This window comes from Setaria italica, chromosome III (genome assembly GCF_000263155.2).
Source record: "Setaria italica strain Yugu1 chromosome III, Setaria_italica_v2.0, whole genome shotgun sequence".
NCBI classification, from domain to species: domain Eukaryota; kingdom Viridiplantae; phylum Streptophyta; class Magnoliopsida; order Poales; family Poaceae; genus Setaria; species Setaria italica.
Window position 1 is genome coordinate 25272286 of NC_028452.1, and position 18870 is coordinate 25291155.

At 48.1% G+C, this 18870-nt stretch overlaps 2 protein-coding genes across 2 annotated transcripts; both read right to left on the reverse strand.

Moving 5' to 3' along the window:
* Positions 1-4834: 4834 nt before the first annotated feature.
* LOC101756053 (late embryogenesis abundant protein B19.4) lies at positions 4835-5655 on the reverse strand. The gene is made up of 2 exons (XM_004962313.3): positions 5469-5655; positions 4835-5328 (listed from the first exon to the last, which is right to left on the reverse strand). The coding sequence occupies exons 1-2, from the start codon at positions 5584-5586 to the stop codon at positions 4985-4987; spliced, it is 462 nt and encodes a 153-aa protein (XP_004962370.1). The 5' UTR covers positions 5587-5655; the 3' UTR covers positions 4835-4984.
* Positions 5656-9204: 3549 nt separating this feature from the next.
* Positions 9205-10050, reverse strand: LOC101755653 (late embryogenesis abundant protein EMB564). Its single transcript, XM_004962312.3, has 2 exons — positions 9867-10050; positions 9205-9763 (listed from the first exon to the last, which is right to left on the reverse strand). Exons 1-2 carry the CDS (start codon positions 9982-9984, stop codon positions 9600-9602), a joined length of 282 nt encoding a protein of 93 aa, XP_004962369.1. The 5' UTR covers positions 9985-10050; the 3' UTR covers positions 9205-9599.
* Positions 10051-18870: the final 8820 nt, after the last annotated feature.

The window sequence follows — 18870 nt, forward strand, 5'->3', positions numbered from 1 at the left end:
TCCGCCGTCCGCCGAGTAGCTACCCCGCCGTCGTGATCGCCGCCGTCCCGCCGAGTAGCTACCCCGCCGTCGTGATCGCCGCCGTCCCGCCGAGTAGCTACCGTGAGAGTCGCCTTGTAGCCGTCGTGATCGCCGCCGAGTAGTCGACGTGATCGCCGCCGTCCTGCCGCCCATCACAACGTAGTAGCTTAGGCACCGCCCGTGGTTCCGGTGAACCGCCTCCGCCGCCCTGACCGCCGTCGTCCCGCCTTCGCCGCCCTTATCGCCGTCGTAGAAATTCGTAGAAATTCGTCAAAATTCGTAGAAATTCGTAGAAATTCGTAGAAATTCATAGAAATTCGTAGAAATTCATAGAAATTTGTATAAATTCATAGAAATTCATAGAAATTCATAGAAATTTATAGAAATTCATAGAAATTCATAGAAATTTGTATAAATTCATAGAAATTTGTATAAAGATTCCGGACTTTGTACGATTCATGTTATTTTATGATTTCTTTATATACATGTATGATTCCGAACTGTGATTATATACAAATTTGTATTAAGACGATTTGTATGACTGTCATGTATGATTCGATGTATGTTTGCAGCAATAGTTGAAATGGCAGACGATGAGACCGCAAGGTATATCATGGAGCAGATAATCGCTGGTGATGGTAGTGGCGACAACGTTCCACTATCATACACGGATGAAGAGGGCACCCAGGCGGACATGTTCCTCAACATGTCTGCCGATGTGAATGAAGAGCAACAGCCGCAGCAACAACTTGCCGTGGCGAAAGGTTCCGGCGAGGTATATACAACCATTCTTGTATTGTTTCACGCCACCGCTACTAGTACGTACTAATTAACGAATCTTAAACTGTTAGCCCTCCGGATCGACACAAGGGCAGAAGACCCGAGGTCGTACAAAGGTGATGGAAGGGAGGCTTGTCATCACCGAAGTTACAGATGAGGGCAGGCCGGTTGCTCCCGAGAAAGTCGCAAAGAAGTATGTTAGTCAAATCGGGGCAATCGTCCGGGACAACGTGCCTATCAGCATCAGAGAATGGAAGGGCAGAAGCGATAATCCGTACGCCCTTCCAGAGACAGAAAAGAATATGCTGTGGGAAGACGTGAAGAGGCATTTCACATTCCCCGAAGATTATAGCGAGAAGGATGTCAAAGCCTGGACACTTAAGAAGATGGCTACTCAATTCCAGACATTCAAGAAGATGCTGGACACCCACTACATCAAGAAGGGCAAAACTCCAGACTTCAATGCGTGGCCCAAGTTGAGGGACCACTGGGATGCATTTGTTGAATACAAGAGGAGTGAAGAAGGTGTGAAAAAGATCACGACCAACGTTGCAAATGCTAGTCAGAAGGGCTACCACCATCATTTGGGGCGAGGTGGGTATGGCTCAGCAATTCCCAAGTGGAGAAAGATGGAACAAGATCTGATCGAACGGGGAATCATACCTGCAACTATTGAATGGCCCGAACGATCAAAGAACTGGTACTACGCTCATGGAGGCTCCCTAAGCCAAGAGGATGGGACGCTGATTTTCAATGACAGAATACGTGAGAAGGCCGAACATCTCATGAAGAACATTGAAGATTCCAAGGCTGGGAGGTTGAGGGTGGACCGAGAAAATGATGAGCTCACATTGGCCCTCGGTAATCCAGAGCACCCAGGACGTTGCCGGGGCTTCGGGGTGGTTCCGTGGAAGTTCGCTTTCCGAGGCGACAGCGCCTCTTACAGAAGCCGGAAGCGAAGAAAGGAACAGATGGAGGAGAGCTGGCGGCAGATGCTAGAACAACGAATGATGGATGAAATCAATCGGCGGGTGGCCGACGCAGTTGCGGAGTTGGCGCAATCTGGAGCATTGCCGAATCCTCACACCGCCAGCCCTTCTCAACGCCTCGGGAGCAGTTGTGCTTCTACAGGGGTCCCCGATGCGCAGACGCCCAGGTTACCCGTGGAGGAGCAACGGTTCCCCGTGGATGCCATCACGCAACGGACCTCATGTGAGCTGCATGCACCGGTCGGCAACCTCACTATTAAGGTATACTTATACATAATATTTATGCAATCTTGTCAATTGATCCAGGCCTCGAGATCGGAGTTCAACTTGTTTACTTCTGCTATATGTACAGGTAGCGTACGGGAGTGCGTTACCAACGCTGGCAGGGCAGAGCAGTCATGGCATGGACATTCCAACAGGCTACGCCAGCGTCTGTGTCGAGCAAATAGTAGATGCCCAGTATGAAGGTCTAGAGCTCGACTTCCCGGGAGGCGACGGGGAAAAGACATTGGCAGATGCGCTTCATGGGATCATTCTATGGAAGAAACGCTACATCATTATTTCCCGCACGGAGCCATCTCCTCAGACCTCAAGACCGCTCCCCGTAGATCCCGAGCAGCGATCTTCTCCTCATACCTCGAGACCGGCATCTCCTGCTCCAGGACCGTCGCTTCCATCTATATCAAGGTCTCCATCTCCACCACATCCTGGTGCTGGGAGCGACGACGACAATAACAACACCCCTCCCCGATCACCGTCGCCGGCACCAAGAGCGGCCCCCTCGAAGGAACCTGCAGCACCACTCAAGAAGTCACGAGCACCGCCTCCCAAGCAAAGACAGGCTCGAAAGAAGAAAACAAAGGTCGACCCTGAAGTGGCTCGCAAGGAACGCTTTGAGGCAATGTCTCATGCGGAACAGTGGGCAGAAATCCAACGAGAGGCCAGTGAGTGGTTTAAGAAACAAGCCGAATTAAAAAAGGCAAGGGAGATGGAGCCACCGCCAGTAAGTCGGCGGGATTTAAACTTCTTTATCAGGATGGAGGAAGGAGCCAAGAAAAGGATACCACTCTTGACAAACTATGAACGGGCTCTAGTAAAGGCTGATGAAAAGGATAAAAGAAAAGGAAAATCATCCTCCAGCAGTTCAGTCCCCGACCTCAGCCATTTGTCAAAGAAAGATGCTCAACGGGTAAAAGCAATGCCCTTGGATCAACAAGCAAATATATTGAAGTTCATGGAAGAAACAGGTCTGGGACTTGATGAATGCATAGGGCAAGTCGAGACGCCAACTGCACCGCCCCCTGAGCCGAGATGGCCTTATCAGCTAGGCAAGCCTCTAGTGAAGCCGGCAATGGTACGGAAGCTGTCAACAAAGATGTACGAATTCCATCAATGGTACATGACGGCATCCGCCAAATCGAGGGAGATGATCGGCATGAAGGTAAAACCGATAGATTTTCACGGTGAAGGGGAGAAAGTGCTGTGGCTAAACTTCGAGGATATATACGAAGTGTACCATCATGATGCCCTGGACGTCTCTCTGATCAGCGCTTGGATTCTGTAAGTGTCCGTTTATTATCTCTACATGTAAATTTTGGCGTGCGTCACCGTACTAACTTCATCTTCCATTTCATGTAGGATGCTAATTCAGACATGCCGCCGAGAGGCGTACCTACATATAGGCTTCATGGATCCATCTGTAGTTAACCAACGACAGATACAATTAGCGCCGGAAAAAACCTTTGCCGAAATATACAATTTCCTACACAAACAAACATTCAAGGATTTCATACTACTTCCATACAACTTCAAGTAAGTGTGTGTATACCGTCTACTTTCGATGTCTTTTTCCTTATCTCTACATGTTAGTTAGCTCTAATATGCATGAACATTTTACGCACGCAGCTTCCACTGGATCCTTATTATAATTGAGCCTGAAAGAAGCCACATCACTGTCTTTGATTCGTTACGGAAAGATCCGGTGGACTACCAAGAATTGCAAGACATGCTGGGCTTGTAATAATTCTGGACCTTTATCTCTATGCAAAAATTTATTTCCTAAATTTTATCCCTGTTACACTATGTCATTCATTATTCTAATCCGCAGCGTATGGAAACAATTCATAAGGACACACAAAGGTCCATTCAAAGAAGATCTTACATGGAACACAGACTTCCCGGTACGTATGAAGTCTGCACATTTATTACATTGTATAACACAAATATTTCATAACTTATTTTTTTTCCGCACTGTAGTGCTTAAGACAGGAACCCGGGAATAACCTATGTGGCTACTACATCTGTGAGCACATGCACAGTTTTTTGGGACCCAAGGGACCGAAGATGACGCCGCACAACTTTAAAGTACGTAAAATAAATATATTACTAGTTAATTATTTTCTAGCTCCTTATATGTATTTGTTCATGTAACATTCACAAATTTCCAAATTATAGATGTTAAATATTCAACAAGGACTCTTGAAGGAAGAAAGAGTAGCGGCAATATGTGAAGGTCTCATTGGATTCATAATGGACGAGGTGGTAAATCCAAGAGGAGAATTTTATTACGATGGACGACAATTAGACACTCCTCTCAGCAACACCACGACGGGAAGATCGTAGGAAGATACTTTGATTTATTTGTATATATGATCGATTTGTACTAATTAAGCTAGTTGAATTGTGTATATGAATTGTGTATAAGGATTGTGTATATATATAGTAGTTGTATAATTACAAATACTAGTTGATTTAATTCATTCTAAAAAAATGTCAACTACAAGGTTAACAAATTAAAAGGGCCGCGGCACTACTATACGTATACGTGATGCATGCATGAAAAATTCAGGCGTCACCAGTGCCATGCAAGCGCAATTTAGTCCCGGTTGGAATTGAGCCGGGACTAAAGGGGGTCCTTTACTCCCGGTTAAAATACCCGGGACTAAAGACCCCCCTTTTGTCCCGGTTGGTTTATCCCGGATGGATATCCGAGAGATATGACCCTTACCAACCGGGACTAATGCTCAGTTTTCTACCAGTGATTATTCAGAGCACACGCGTGCCAATCTCAAGCTCCCTACGACTACGAGAGCAGCACGTCTTCGACTAGCTAGCTAGGCTTAACACTACCACACTACCCTGCCTGCAGCTACATGCTACGGCGCCGCACGTACACGGCGGAGCAGGCGCGGCATCTAGGACTTGGTCCTGAACTTGGACTCGTCGATCTCGATGCCCTCGCGGGCGGCGCGCTCCCCGCCGGACTCCTCCTTGGTGCTGAGCCCGCCCTTGCGCCCCATCTCGCTGTACCCCTCGTGGCCGAGCTGCTCGCTGCGCGTCTGCCCACCCTTGCTGCCCATCTCGCTGTAGCCCTCGTGCCCCAGCTGCTCGCTCCGGGTCTGCCCGCCCTTGCTCCCCATCTCCTTGTAGCCCTCATGGCCCAGCTGCTCCTTGCGGGTCTGCCCGCCCTTGCTCCCCATCTCGCTGTACCCCTCGTGCCCCAGCTGCTCGCTCCGGGTCTGCCCGCCGTGACTGCGCCCTGCACCGACATACAAGAATCATAAATAGCAATGATCACTTTCATTCATCAGCACTTTCATTCGTCAGACAGAAGCAAGAGAGATGGTGATTTGTTCGGAAATGGCGGCTCCGGTATATGGACGGCGGTTGCGTACGTACCCTCGGCGAGGTGCTCCTGCGCCTCGAGGCTCTTGCCGCCGGTGCCGCCGGGGACGACGGTCTCGCCCTCGCGGGCCATGCGGTCCAGCTCCTGCCTGCTCTCCTGCCCGGACGCCATGGCCGTCGTCAGCTCGGTGTAGGTCGTTGCTTTGCTGTTAGCTAGAGATTGTGTGCTTGTTGCTGTGACATGGAGGATCAGGGTGCCGCCGCCGCCGTTTTATAGCCGCCGAAGCGAGGGGCGGCGCGTCGCGAGGCAAAGAGACGCCAGCAGCCGGGGCACGTGGGCGCCGACGCGGACGCAGCGCAGGGTCGCTCGGCGCCCGCGCGGCGCGACGCGTGTGCGGGGACGCCCCTGGCGCGCGACACGTACGGGCGTGTGACAGGCGGGAGCGCATGTCCCCGAGCGGGAGAAGTTATCCGGCCCGGAGCCCGGAGACTGGGAGGCGGAGCGAGCGGCGGGCGCCGCCTGTGCGGGGGCCACTGGAAGCTGGTAGCGCACTGTAGCAGGTGGCGAGCTGGTGCTCCGGCCATGCTGCATTGTCGACGCGTGGATTTGCTCGGTCTCCGATAGGGTGGACAGGCGTTGTTCGGCGTGACAGTGTACAGGGATGGACCGGCCGTGTACTCGCCCACTACGTCTTGGCGGTTTTCTGTCCCTGGCGAGGCGTGGCCGCACGACGTACATCGTCGTCGACGTGGAATGTACGTGCTTGTATGGCGCGCGTTCCGTTCATACATACGTATATATAAAACCGGCAACAAAATAACTAATTCTGTAGACCCAAATCTGCATCCGGTCCGATCAAACCCGAGCCCATATCACCCGCTCGCTCATCCCCAAACGGCTCCGCAGCTAGCCTTGCGCTTGCGCTTGCGCGGTTCGACTCGACGGCTCTCAGACCGAGCAACAGGGCAGCCACCGATTAATTACGCAGAAAATGATTCTTAAATTTCTCATGTTTCCCATCACACGTGCACGTAGAAAATATTGCCGCCATGATTCATTCATCGAGCAGGAAGCGGGATACGCAATCCTCCAAAAATACCGCCGCTCTGGCATCGCTGGAAAAGATCCCCCTATAGCCGACCCCCCACCTGACTCTCCACAAGAACATCACATCACTACTGCTGAAGGCGTCTAAATCCTCCACTAGCGATGATGCTGGATTGTTCCAATCGCATCCCCGTTGTTTAATTAGCCCCCCTCGATGGCCTGTGCCATTGGTGCTAGGATTGCCGTGTGCATGCTTGATAAAAGTTCTTAGTGTTTGGATGACCTGCCCATCTTAATTCAAGCCAGCGGAGACACTTAGGTAAGCATCATGCAATTCTCCCTCCCTCATTCTATTAGTACTGATGCTCCTCGGTTCTAATTGGATAATTGCGTAAATATACATCCGTGCATTAATATACAAATGTTTTTGATTCCATCTATTGATCAGATGTACAGGTTTACTATTTCAATTACCCTGCAGCATATATTTTAGGTACGTAATATATTTTTGAATGATTCATCAATCTAACGGTAAATTAACGGTCGCAGAAGCCGCCGGCGCAAACGGCGGAGGCGCCGGACATCGTGACCGGGCTCGCCGCCGAGCTGGGCAGGTTTTGTACGTTAGCGCTACCTTCTCAATGCTGGGTTTCTGCACGTTCGGCAAGGCACCCAGTTGCTAGCAAAGACTCTTAACAAATCAGTGCCTTGAGCACTACCAAGCACTTTTACACACTCACGCTTGAGCACTACCAACTAAAAGCTGCAGCTGCACCCCCTACTGGCCAAAAGGCAGCCCTGTGCAGCTGGCCTGGTTAAGGTTCTAATAATTGCTATAGGTCTATAATCATCTTTGTCACGATGTTATTCCCGCTAATGAAATTTTACACGTGTCAGACGACGTGGTGGGCAGCTAGTCCTATGCTTATAAAGTATTTTTCCTTTAGCTCTCCCCACTTATATCTTTTACAAGGACGTTAAGGGGACAAGATACATAAATGAATAAATGCAATGAATTGATCGTAAAAGTTGTATTTGCGCAATTAGACGATCACCATGATTCAAGTCATGAGAAATGAGGAACACTTACGGTGCTGTCATGTATAATTTTTTGATAAACCAGACCGCATTGCCTCTAAAGAAATCTTTATGAAACTTTCTCAAAATTGAGATATTTGTTTGGCTTATATTAAAGGAATCGATTTAACAAAAGATAACATCCTAATGTGAAATTGGACGGGTGATGACAAATGTTATTTTTTAACAATAACGAAACTACACCCAACACAGCAACACTGATTTTTTTTATTGTCATGTGTTTGGAGAGTGATTTAAGTTGCGTTTGATTTACGACCACCACCAATTATTGCAGATGATTTTGTTATGGTTTGGCTTCAACAAGCATGCGGAAAATATGATCTCAAGTTTGTGTGTATTTACAATTCTTCCATCTCTTTGGTTGTGCGGATATAATGTGATCTTTAACAAAAAAATAAAAATTATACTCTTATTTCACTATGTGAAAGTGCGGAATAGGTAGTGCCAGAAAGACAACGGACGTATGAAACTCGTCACCTGGAAACAAAATAGAATGTGCATCATTAACATCCGTTACCAATAAAGTCTCTAGGTTGCGAACCGGTTGGGGCCGATCAAGATCCATCACTAATAAAGATCCATCACTAATAGATAAATACAACTTGAAAGAAAACATTCCAATTTTCATGCGGCAACCGAGGTGAGCATGGGATATTGAAGGGACCAAGAAAATTCTAAAATTCTAAGGTAGTCATTAAAATTGGGCATATAAAGAATTGCAACAATTTATCCCACACACGGTGTCTATATAGGACTAAATGTAGAAGTTTGTTCATCAAAGAAAGTGAACCATAAAAGATGCACCTAGTTTTGTTCTATGCCGATATTTTGTTATTGTTCTTAAAAATAATCTTTAGTTTTATTAGTTTTATATTACAGTAGTATGTTGGTCATCGTAGTAATATAAACTTTATTGAAGTTGATTTAATTTAAATTAAGCTAGAATTTAAACGATAGAAAACAGAGAAAGTACCTCAACTAACTGTGATTCCTTTTAATTTGTTCATTTTTTCTTTGTTCCTTGAACATGATACGTACTCCTTCCATGCTTTGATATGTTCTCATGTGTGTCAGCGTGATAGAACGTTTGAGGCAGAGGCAGAAACACACACATAAGAAACATGCGTAAAACGAATTTATATCTTGTTTACTTTCTAGATTTATGACCTCAAGGAAACACATTCGTCGTTCTGCATGCTATCGCGCCACATTGTCCATGCTCCATTTTTTTTTCCTGTCCGAACATTGGATAGTACACTCTGTCGACCTCCACGGCAAGGAGAATAAAATTTTTAAAGTGTTAACATACGAACTAGCCTGCAAGTCGAATTCTTTTTACCAAAAATACTGCAGGTCGAATTATTTTCACTATGCATATGAAAAATGCTGCAGTTCAAAGTTGCATATTGCTTGGTCAATATTGAAAATTTTTAGAAGCCACGACAAAAAAGTGCCGCAACATATCGTGCTTTCCCCCTCGAAGATTTCGTATAATCTGTTTTGGCATGTGCTTGCGTAGAAGCAAAGCTCAGAGCCGAGAAAGGGACACGATGAGCACAAAACAGCATAATAAGAAAAAAAAAAGAAATTTCTTGACAAATATACCAACCAACACCAAACCAGCACTACTGAGAAACCATGGATACAACGCACAACACTGGGTGGGTGCTCTTTTGGACTCAAGGCACATCGGCTGGCAGCTGCTGCTGAACCATGACACGTCTTACCAGAGACGCATGGCAATTGGCAACAAAACAGGCATGCCAAAACAGGCTATACTAAAGGACAAAGCCTGGATTAAGCAACAAGCTAAGCCCTGCCACAGTGCCACTTCGACGACACACCGATTAGCACCTTCCTCGACCCTGCTGGACGCATACGGCATACACGATCATACACACACTCTGCATACATGATCGCCTTACATGCGTGCTGTCATGCACGCGCTACATTATTCAGTACACACCTGATCGACCTGCCTAATAATCTACGACAAACTGACTGCAAGCCCAGCTACATAGCTCGCGTCCGGCGAGCGTCTAGGACTTGGTGGTGAACTTGGACTCGTCGATGTCGACGCCCTCCGCGGCGGCGCGCTCACCGCCGGACGCGTCGTTGGAGCTCAGCCCGCCCTTCTTCCCCATCTCGCTGTACCCCTCCTGCCCCAGCTGCTCCCTCCGCGTCTGGCCCCCGCGGCTGCGCCCTGCGTACATTTTATACGAGGCAAGCAACATTTCAGAACTTTGGCCACGCCAGCGCGCCGGCCAAGAGGTGATCGACGCAACGACGGGCAGTTGGCTACGTACCTTCGGCTAGGTGCTCCTGGGCCTCGAGGCTCTTGCCGCCGGTGCCGCCGGGGACGACGGTCTCGCCCTCGCGGGCCTTGCGGTCCCGCTCCTGCCTGCTCTCCTGCCCGGACGCCATCGCCGCCAAACTACCGAAACAAAGCTTTTTTTTTTTCTGTTGCAGTTGAGTGGTTCACTAACTAGGACTGGGAGTAGTGTTGCTTGCTTGCTGATGACGAAGGGGAGGCGCCGGCGCCGCCATTTTATAACCGCGGTGCGGGGCGGTGCGCTGCGAGGTCAGGCCGCTGCCGCTCCAGGCGCCGGCGCGTGTGCGCCGACGCGGACGCGACGCAGGGCTGCGACGGCCGCGCCGCGCGACGCGTGTGCCGGCAAGGGCGCAAGGCCTCACCCGAGTGACACGCACCTACGAAGAGCAACCGTGTAGGCGCCTGGGTAGGCCGTTTGCATGCCCCCGTGGGGAGACGAGCTCGCGTGGTTATCCGACGCACGCAGCAATCGAGGCGCAACTGGCTTGCCCGCGTCCTGCAACTGACCTGCATTGCCGACGCGTGTGCGTTCACCACTGGAGAGGGATGAGATTAGAGAGGTTTTGGCGCGGCCCAACTGGTCTCCGGAGACACGGGACTGATGAGCGCCGAGCGGCCGAGGATCGTCGACTTCGAGTCATGCATGGTTGATGGTACTTTGTCTACGTTCGTACATGCCGCGAGAACGTGTATTCCTTTTGGCGTTTTGAAAAGTTGTCATACTACTCGATCGTTTTTAGTGGCTTTAAGTGTCTTCACATAGCAGTGGCAGTCTGTAGTTAATTAATACTCCAATAGAAGAGAGCTCCAATGACTTCACACTTGATGCCTTGCCAATTCATGGAGTGAGATCGAGAGCGGGCCATCTTATCCAAACAAGTTGAGCACTTGCTCGACCACATCTTACACTTCGATCCTATCACGAGGCAAGGGTATTTCAACCCGTTCCAAAAATCATATATGGTAAGTGAGACATTTTATATGGTCACAACTACTGCGTCTATCCCAAACATTTGTCCATATAGGTGTGGTTTTGAAGCAAATATCTTTATCTATGATAATCAATAACTAAAAGACTATAGATGTTGATAACATAAAGTTTACTATCATGCACATCATTTGGCAATGTTTGCAATAATAAACTTTTTTAAGGAAGAACATTATATTTCAGATGAGTCAAGATACATCCACTAATTATATGAATAAACTTGACAAATCAAGAAAGTACAATGAATGAACCAGACCTTTCCACTTTGTTCTCATCTTTTGTGATCTCTATCATCCTTGGTGTTTTATCAAGTAGAATCCTAATATCAGAACCATTGTGCAACCCCAAACTTTGAAAACATCCGCGCTTAGTTTTTATGTCTTCTATTTGGATCATCAAGATCCAAAAAGCCTCTTAACCCTCTTTCACATGCATCTAACTCAATGATATGGCAGCTGCCTTGCTAGCTATAGCACAAGAATATGAACTCTAGCACTGCATCCCTTCCCAGAGAAACATATTTAAAAGATCTGTTAACACCATCCGTAGTAGGCGTTGAAAACATCTGCGCTTAGTTTTTATGTCTGCTATTTGGATCATCAAGATCCAAAAAGCCTCTTAACCCTCTTTCACATGCATCTAACTCAATGATATGGCAGCTACCTTGCTAGCTATAGCACAAGAATATGAACTCTAGCACTGCATCCCTTCCCAGAGAAACATATTTAAAAGATCCGTTAACACCATCCGTAGCAGGCGGTCGCAAGCCAATGGTACGTAATCAACCCCCCCCACCACCACCGCACCCCCCCCACCCCCAACCCTACAAAAGAAAAAAAAACAGCGATGGGAAACAACATTCTCCATGTAGAGGAAAGAGAATATATTGAAAATCACCAAATGTTGTCCTGAATTCCATGGAACCATGATGACATAAGATGCCTTTGCACTAGAAAACTCTTTGAGCAATTCTAACTTTTCTAGAGTTTTTTTAATCTGATTCTTTCTAAAGTCAATTGGCCTGTTCGCTTCAGCTTATAAGCCGGCTGAAAAGCTGAAACGGCTGATTTGTTGTGAGAGGAAAACACTATTTGGTGGCTGATAAGACAGCTGAATAAACTGAAGCGAACATGCCGAATGTAATCCCCAAGTTTTGCAGCCATCTGACTATAATTGTGTTTTGTTTCCACCAGTAACATCTTGGTCCTTTCAATTACGATTAGCTGGAGCAGATTGAACTTCTATGCTTTCTACACCACCAAGTCCAAAACTGAGTGGATTTCTATCAATAGAAGCCATGCTATGATTGCTTTGCTCTGAGATACTTGTCTGGGGAGTGGGTTCAGTTGGTAGCTCACTACTTTGGGGAGCGGGTTCAGGTCGCAACTCAGTTCTTTATGGTGGTGGCTGAATTGATGTAAAATTTAAATCCCCTGTGGCCACACTTCCTATTAAACAAAAAAATCAAGGTAACAATATCAACATCTTAGCATCTACAATAGCGAGAGTTCAAACTAGGAACATGATTAACAATGAAATGACTCTCTAGAACACCATCCACACCACAGCACTAAAACAAGAACAGAGACAATGAATATCAAGATGAAAGCATTACCTTCATACAATAATTCCAAGCTGTTATATAAAGGTCATAGCTTCTTGCGGAACTTGGCAACTTTGCGGTTATCCTATTGAAGTACAACAAAAAAATATGATTAGATGGTATGCATAAAGGTTAGCTGTTATATAAAGGGCTATTATATAAAGTTGATTCTCCATTTACGAGACCTAACCTTAATCAACTTTTCCCATCCTTTTGGTTCTGCAATGATCATACCCAAAGTGTCGTTCCAGCCAACACCACTTTTCCTTGCTTCTTTTATTATCTTATAGTTTCCTTTTAGCCCTTTCTCCTTTTCTTGCACTTGTTGCTTTGTGAAATATGTCGTTGGAAATATTTCATTGAATTTGTTTGTGATATTCCTCCAACCTTCAGCAGTCCACCCATTTTGTCCCTTAAACATTGGGACGTTGGCGAGCTCCTCAGAATATCCACAAGTCCCTTCTCATACGTGTAGCTCCACGTAGCTCTTTTCGTTGACATGGCTACAAGAAATAAACAAGATTAGATAAAGGTTGTCATGAAAATAATACATAAATAAGCAATGAAGCAAAAAAAACAATACAAGCTGGCATGAAAATATTTATGCTTCACCTAATTATTACGGGCAGCCCACATCTGAAGAGAAATTTGGTCTCGTAGGGTGCTTCCTTCATTTGATTGCAGTTCATTTGGGTAATTGTTATCCCCCTCTAGCAACTCAACATAATCAGATGGGTTGATATTCTTTGGTTGGTGATCCAAACACCCTTCATCCCCATTTAGCCCTCTAATGAGATTATGAAATACTGCAGCTGTCGCTGGAATTTTAATTTGATTCTCTATTGGATGAAATGTCCCAACTTTCAGGATTGGAAACCGCTTATTTATGAAGCGTCCCCACATAAGTAGAGACTAAATGTGATACAAATATCAGTCCCAGGAGGCTGATAGCACATTTATTCGACAGATAAATCAGTTACCGTACAACTCCCGAGGGAGTGGGCGTGAGAGCCACGCAGCGATAAGAAGTAAATAAACAACAGCGGCTAACCAAGCGACTGCCAAAAGACAGCACTCGGGACTACACGGCAGCAGCAGCATCTTGGAAAGGCCAACACCACAGGCAGCGTTGGGTGCGGACACAACCTCTACTCAAGGTCTTCGGCGATGAAGTCAGGGTCTTCCTCTGTAGTAACAAAGCAAGGGTGAGTACAAACGTACTCAACAAGTCCAACCCCATCCACGGAGGGGGATACAAGCAAGTATATGCACAGGATACAACAAGGATAGGCTAGAGTTTAATTGCAGTAAAGCTAAATTTTCAACACATGCATAGGCTCGTTTTCAAACAAATTTTTGTAAAGCTTTTCTTTAGTAACCGAACAAGGAGTGGGGTTGATCCTACACAAAGGATCCAAGTTTTATCGCTATCGTACTCCCCGTCCGCCATAGCGCACGACACGACTGCCGGACTCTTCCAAAATTTAACCCACCCACCCACACACACACACCAACCATGCCCAAGTGCTGGTTATGTGACCAAGCCGTAACTCGTCCAATGCCGTGGACACGGCTACCCGGATAGGTTTTAACTCTGCAGAGGTTGTACCCTTTTCCCACAAGTAGGGTATCGCAGCACGATCACCTTAGTGCCGATGCGGATCCTAACAAAGCCATTACCCACCTTAGCTAAGACTGGCTAGCCCTCGTGGAAGCACCCAAGGGGTTCACGGCTCGTCCACAAGACCGTAATCGGGACCTAAGTCTCCAAGATCTTACTCCTTTTCCATGGGCTCCCGTTGCTCACCAGCACCCCTGAGGACTAACAATTCAGCTAGTGGGATTTATGCTAAGCCGTTGCCCATACAACGGTCGAGTGGTTGCACGATGGTTGAATTAGGCAAGATGACACATCAACTCGGTCCTTAACCATGACAAGATGGATATCTCCCGACATTTGCTCAACCACCGAGGTACGAGCACCACATCCTGGCATCCCACACAAGGAACACCCATCCATCCTGTCTACACATCCTTTTCCCTTGAACCCAGAAAGCCATTTTCCTTACTTGCACACACACACGCTTATTTTCCGAAAACATCATTGTAGTGGTGATTGTATTTAAGTAGTAACTCCCTAAGCATTCTAGCGGTGGCTATCGACCAAATACAGCGAATCATATTTAGAGACAACCATAGGATAACAAGGAATGTTCATAACAATCAAGGGGTGGCTATCCAACCATGTCTTGAGATGAAATAATATGCATTTTGTAAAACAGGCCAATGGGTTGTGTTTGAAAAACTAGGTATTAAATATGCATCAAAGGGTGAGATTGGACTTGCCGTCTTCAAAGCCTTCCGGGAGTTCCGGCTCGTGCTGCTGGTCCTCAGGCTCGGGCTCGCGGTCAAACTCCTCCTCGGGCTCCTCCTCGGGCAATCCGCGATCTACGGCACGCACAAACGGACACACAAATAAATAAAAGAAAATCGGTTTTTAACCGTGAGCTCCGAGCAGAAAACGTGAACGAAAAATAGGTAGAAAGATTATTTTTGGGAAATTTGGTTATAGATCGGCGGAGGTATTCTGGAGGATGACGTGGTAAAATTTGGGATTAATTGGAGGAAGTTTAGCGTATGAAATGACGGGTTAAACATGAATTAGGGGCTTAAACGGAGGTTTAGGACTGATTTATAATAAACTAAGGACCTATTTGCGAATATTTTTGGGGTGGAGGGGTCGATCTGCGAAATAGCCTTTGAGAGAGGTGGAAGGACCTATGTGTAAATTGGGGAAACTTGGGGGTCGGATCGGAATTGGAGAACTTTTATCTCTTCTTCTTCTAGGAAGGGAGAGAGAGAGTGGGGAGTTGGGGGTCCGGCGGCGGCCGGCCGGCGGGGCTTCGCCGGCGGCGAGCCATGGGCCGGGGGCGGCGAAGGAAGGGAGCTCCATTTGGCCCCTTACCTAGGAGTTTCGGAGTGGGAAAAGGGGCGGCTGATGGTGGTCTGGTAGAGGCGGCGTCCGGGTGGAGGGGCTCGGGTGGTGGCGGCGCTATGTGGCGGCGGCGGGGCTCGGCGCGGGCAGCCGAGTGGCGGTGGTGGTGTGTGGAGGAGGTGGCCGAGGCGCCCCTCCTTTTATAGGCCGGCGGTGGCGTGCTGGGCGGCTTGTGGATGGGTGAGGAGAGGAGCCGGCGAGGGTGGTGCCGACGGTAGGGGTCCGGGCGACCGGCGGTGGCCGGCACGGCACCAGTGCTGTGGCGGGCAAGAGAGGGGGTAGGGGCCGGCAGCTGGAGGTGGGGCGCGGGGCCGAGGCGGCCGGCGTGGGAGGGGCGGCGTGCGGGGTCGGAACGGCCGGACGCCGGAGCGGGTGGTGCAGCGACCGGGGGCCGGGTCGGGCACGCGGCCCGAGGGAGGCGATGGCGTGGTCGGCGCCGGGCCGGGCGGCGGGCCCCAGGCGCGCGGAGGCCGAGCGGCGTGGCGCCAGTAGAGGTGGCGCCAGGGGGGGAGTTAAGGAGCTGGGACCGGACGTGCAGCACCAGGAAGAAGAAGGAGAAGGAGAGAGAAGAAGGAAGGAGGAAGAAGAAAGAAGAAGGAGGAAGAAAGGAAGAGGGAAAAAAGAAAAAGAAAAAGGGGAGGAAAAAGAGGAAGAAAAAGAGAGGGACCGGCGGCAATTGCGGCACGCGGTCGGAGCACGCGCGCGGCGGTCTGACGACGGCACGCGGCGAGATTTACGGGCACAGGTAGAAGATAGGAGTCGTCTCGGATGCCGGGACGGCGCAATTGCCGGGACGATTTTGGAATTCCGGGAGCTCAGCGGTAAAAAGATTTTAAAGACGATTTTTAACGGGTGATTTTAGTTGGTGATTTCCGCGGATGTTACAAACCTACCCCACTTAAATTGAATCTCGTCCTCGAGATTCGACTGAGTCCTGAAGAGATGGTGGAATTCCTTCTTTAACGCGTCCTCGCGTTCCCACGTGGCCTCTTCTTCGCCATATCTACTCCATTGTACTCTGCAAATCCGGATTGCTGTATTTCTTGTCCTTCTGGTGATGGTGTCCAAAATCTTGACGGGCACTTCTTGATACCGGAGGTCCTTTTGTAAATCTATTGTTTCCACGAGTACTTGTTCCTCCGGTACTCTCAAGCATTTTCTTAGCTGAGAGACATGAAATACCGGGTGTATATCCGACATTTCTTCGGGCAGTTGGATACGGTATGCTACGGCTCCAACTCTCTTTAACACCTGGTATGGTCCAATATACCGAGGGGCTAGTTTTCCTTGCACTTGAAACCTTCGAGTACCCCGAATCGGGGATACCTTGAGGTAGACAAAATCTCCCTCATTGAAGCACAATTCCCGTCTTCTTCTGTCCGAGTAACTCTTCTGTCTGGACTATGCAGCCTTCAGCTTCTCTCTGATTTCTGCCACACGGTCTTCCGCTTCCTTGATGAAAGCTGGTCCGACTAGGGAGCGTTCTCCTACTTTTGACCACATCAAAGGGGTCCGGCACTTTCTACCATAAAGGGCCTCAAATGGTGACATGCCTAGACTGGCTTGGTAACTATTGTTGTATGAGAACTCTGCATAGGGTAAACTTTGTTCCCAATCCTTTCCATAGGTGAGGACACACGCTCTCAACATATCTTCCATGATTTGATTTACCCGCTCTGTTTGGCCATCGGTCTGGGGGTGATAGGCTGAACTAAAATCCAATTTGGTGCCCATGGCTTTATGCAAACTTCTCCAAAATCTAGAGGTGAACTGAGTCCCCCTATCTGAGACGATCCGGCTGGGCACACCGTGCAGCTTTACTATGTTGTCGACGTAGAGTCGGGCTAGTCTTTCTCCACCATAAGTGGTCCGTACGGGTAAATAGTGAGCAACTTTAGTGAGTCAGTCCACTATTACCCATATGGAGTCATTTCCCTTCTGAGTCCTGGGTAAGCCTACCACAAAATCCATGCCAATCTCATCCGACTTCCAAACCGGGATAGGCAAGGGTTGCAGCAAGCCGGCTGGCTTCTGGTGCTCGGCCTTGACCCTTTGGCAAGTATCACAACGGGCGACAAACTGAGCTATGTCTGCCTTCATTCCATTCCACCAGTATTTCTGCTTTAAGTCCATATACATCTTGGTGGATCCGGGGTGAATGGAGTATGCCGAGTTATGGGCTTCATCCATGATGGTCTGCCGGAATTCTCCGTCCTTGGGGACACAAATTCTGTCCTTGTACCACAAGGTTCCCTTGTCATCTACTCTGAAATCCGGGGCTTTATTTTCTCCGGTTTGCTTGCGGATTTTTACTAAGTCTTGGTCTGAACCCTGGGCTTCTCGGATTTTATCCTCCAAGGTGGGCTGGACACTTAGCCTGCGGCTAGTATTCTGGGGAATGATATGCACATTCAACTGAGCCACTTCCTCTTGTAGACGGGCATTCTCGGGTCCGGGCTGTCCATAGGACTTTCTGCTTAAGGCATCAGCTACAACATTAGCTTTGCCGGGGTGGTAATGGATTTCTAGGTTGTAGTCCTTTACCAGTTCTAACCACCACCTTTGCCTTAAATTCAGATCGGGCTGGGTGAAAATGTATTTTAGGCTTTTATGGTCGGTGTATATTTCACACTTATTCCCAATCAGATAATGTCTCCAGATCTTGAGGGCATGCACTACGGCGGCAAACTCTAAGTCATGGGTTGGGTAGTTCTGCTCATGGGGCTTAAGTTGTCGGAAAGCATATGCCACAACCTTCCCATCCTGCATGAGGACACATCCTAATCCTTGTCGGGATGCATCACAGTAGATGACGAAGTCTCGCTGGATGTCAGGTAAGGTTAATACTGGGGCTGTCGTCAATCTCTTCTTCAACTCTTAGAAACTCCGTTCACATGACTCGGTCCAGGTGAACTTCTTGTCCTTCCTGAGCAACTCTGTCATGGGCCGGGCTATCTTAGAGAATCCCTCAATAAACCTCCGGTAATACCCAGCTAAACCTAGAAAACTCCTGATTTCACTAACATTGGTGGGTTGCTGCCAGTTGGAGACGGCTTCAACCTTCTCAGGATCAACTGCTACTCCTTCCGCGGTCAAGATATGACCAAGGAATGCCACTTTCTCAAGCCAAAATTCGCACTTGCTGAATTTAGCATAGAGTCGGTGGGCTCTCAATTTTTCTAACACCACCCGTATATGTTGTTCATGCTCCTGAACACTCTTGGAGTAAATAAGTATATCGTCAATAAAGACTACGACATACTTATCTAACTCATCCATAAACACCTTGTTCATGAGGTTCATGAAATAAGCAGGTGCATTGGTCAATCCAAAGGACATCACTGTAAACTCAAATTGACCATAACGGGTAACAAAGGCTGTCTTCGGGATGT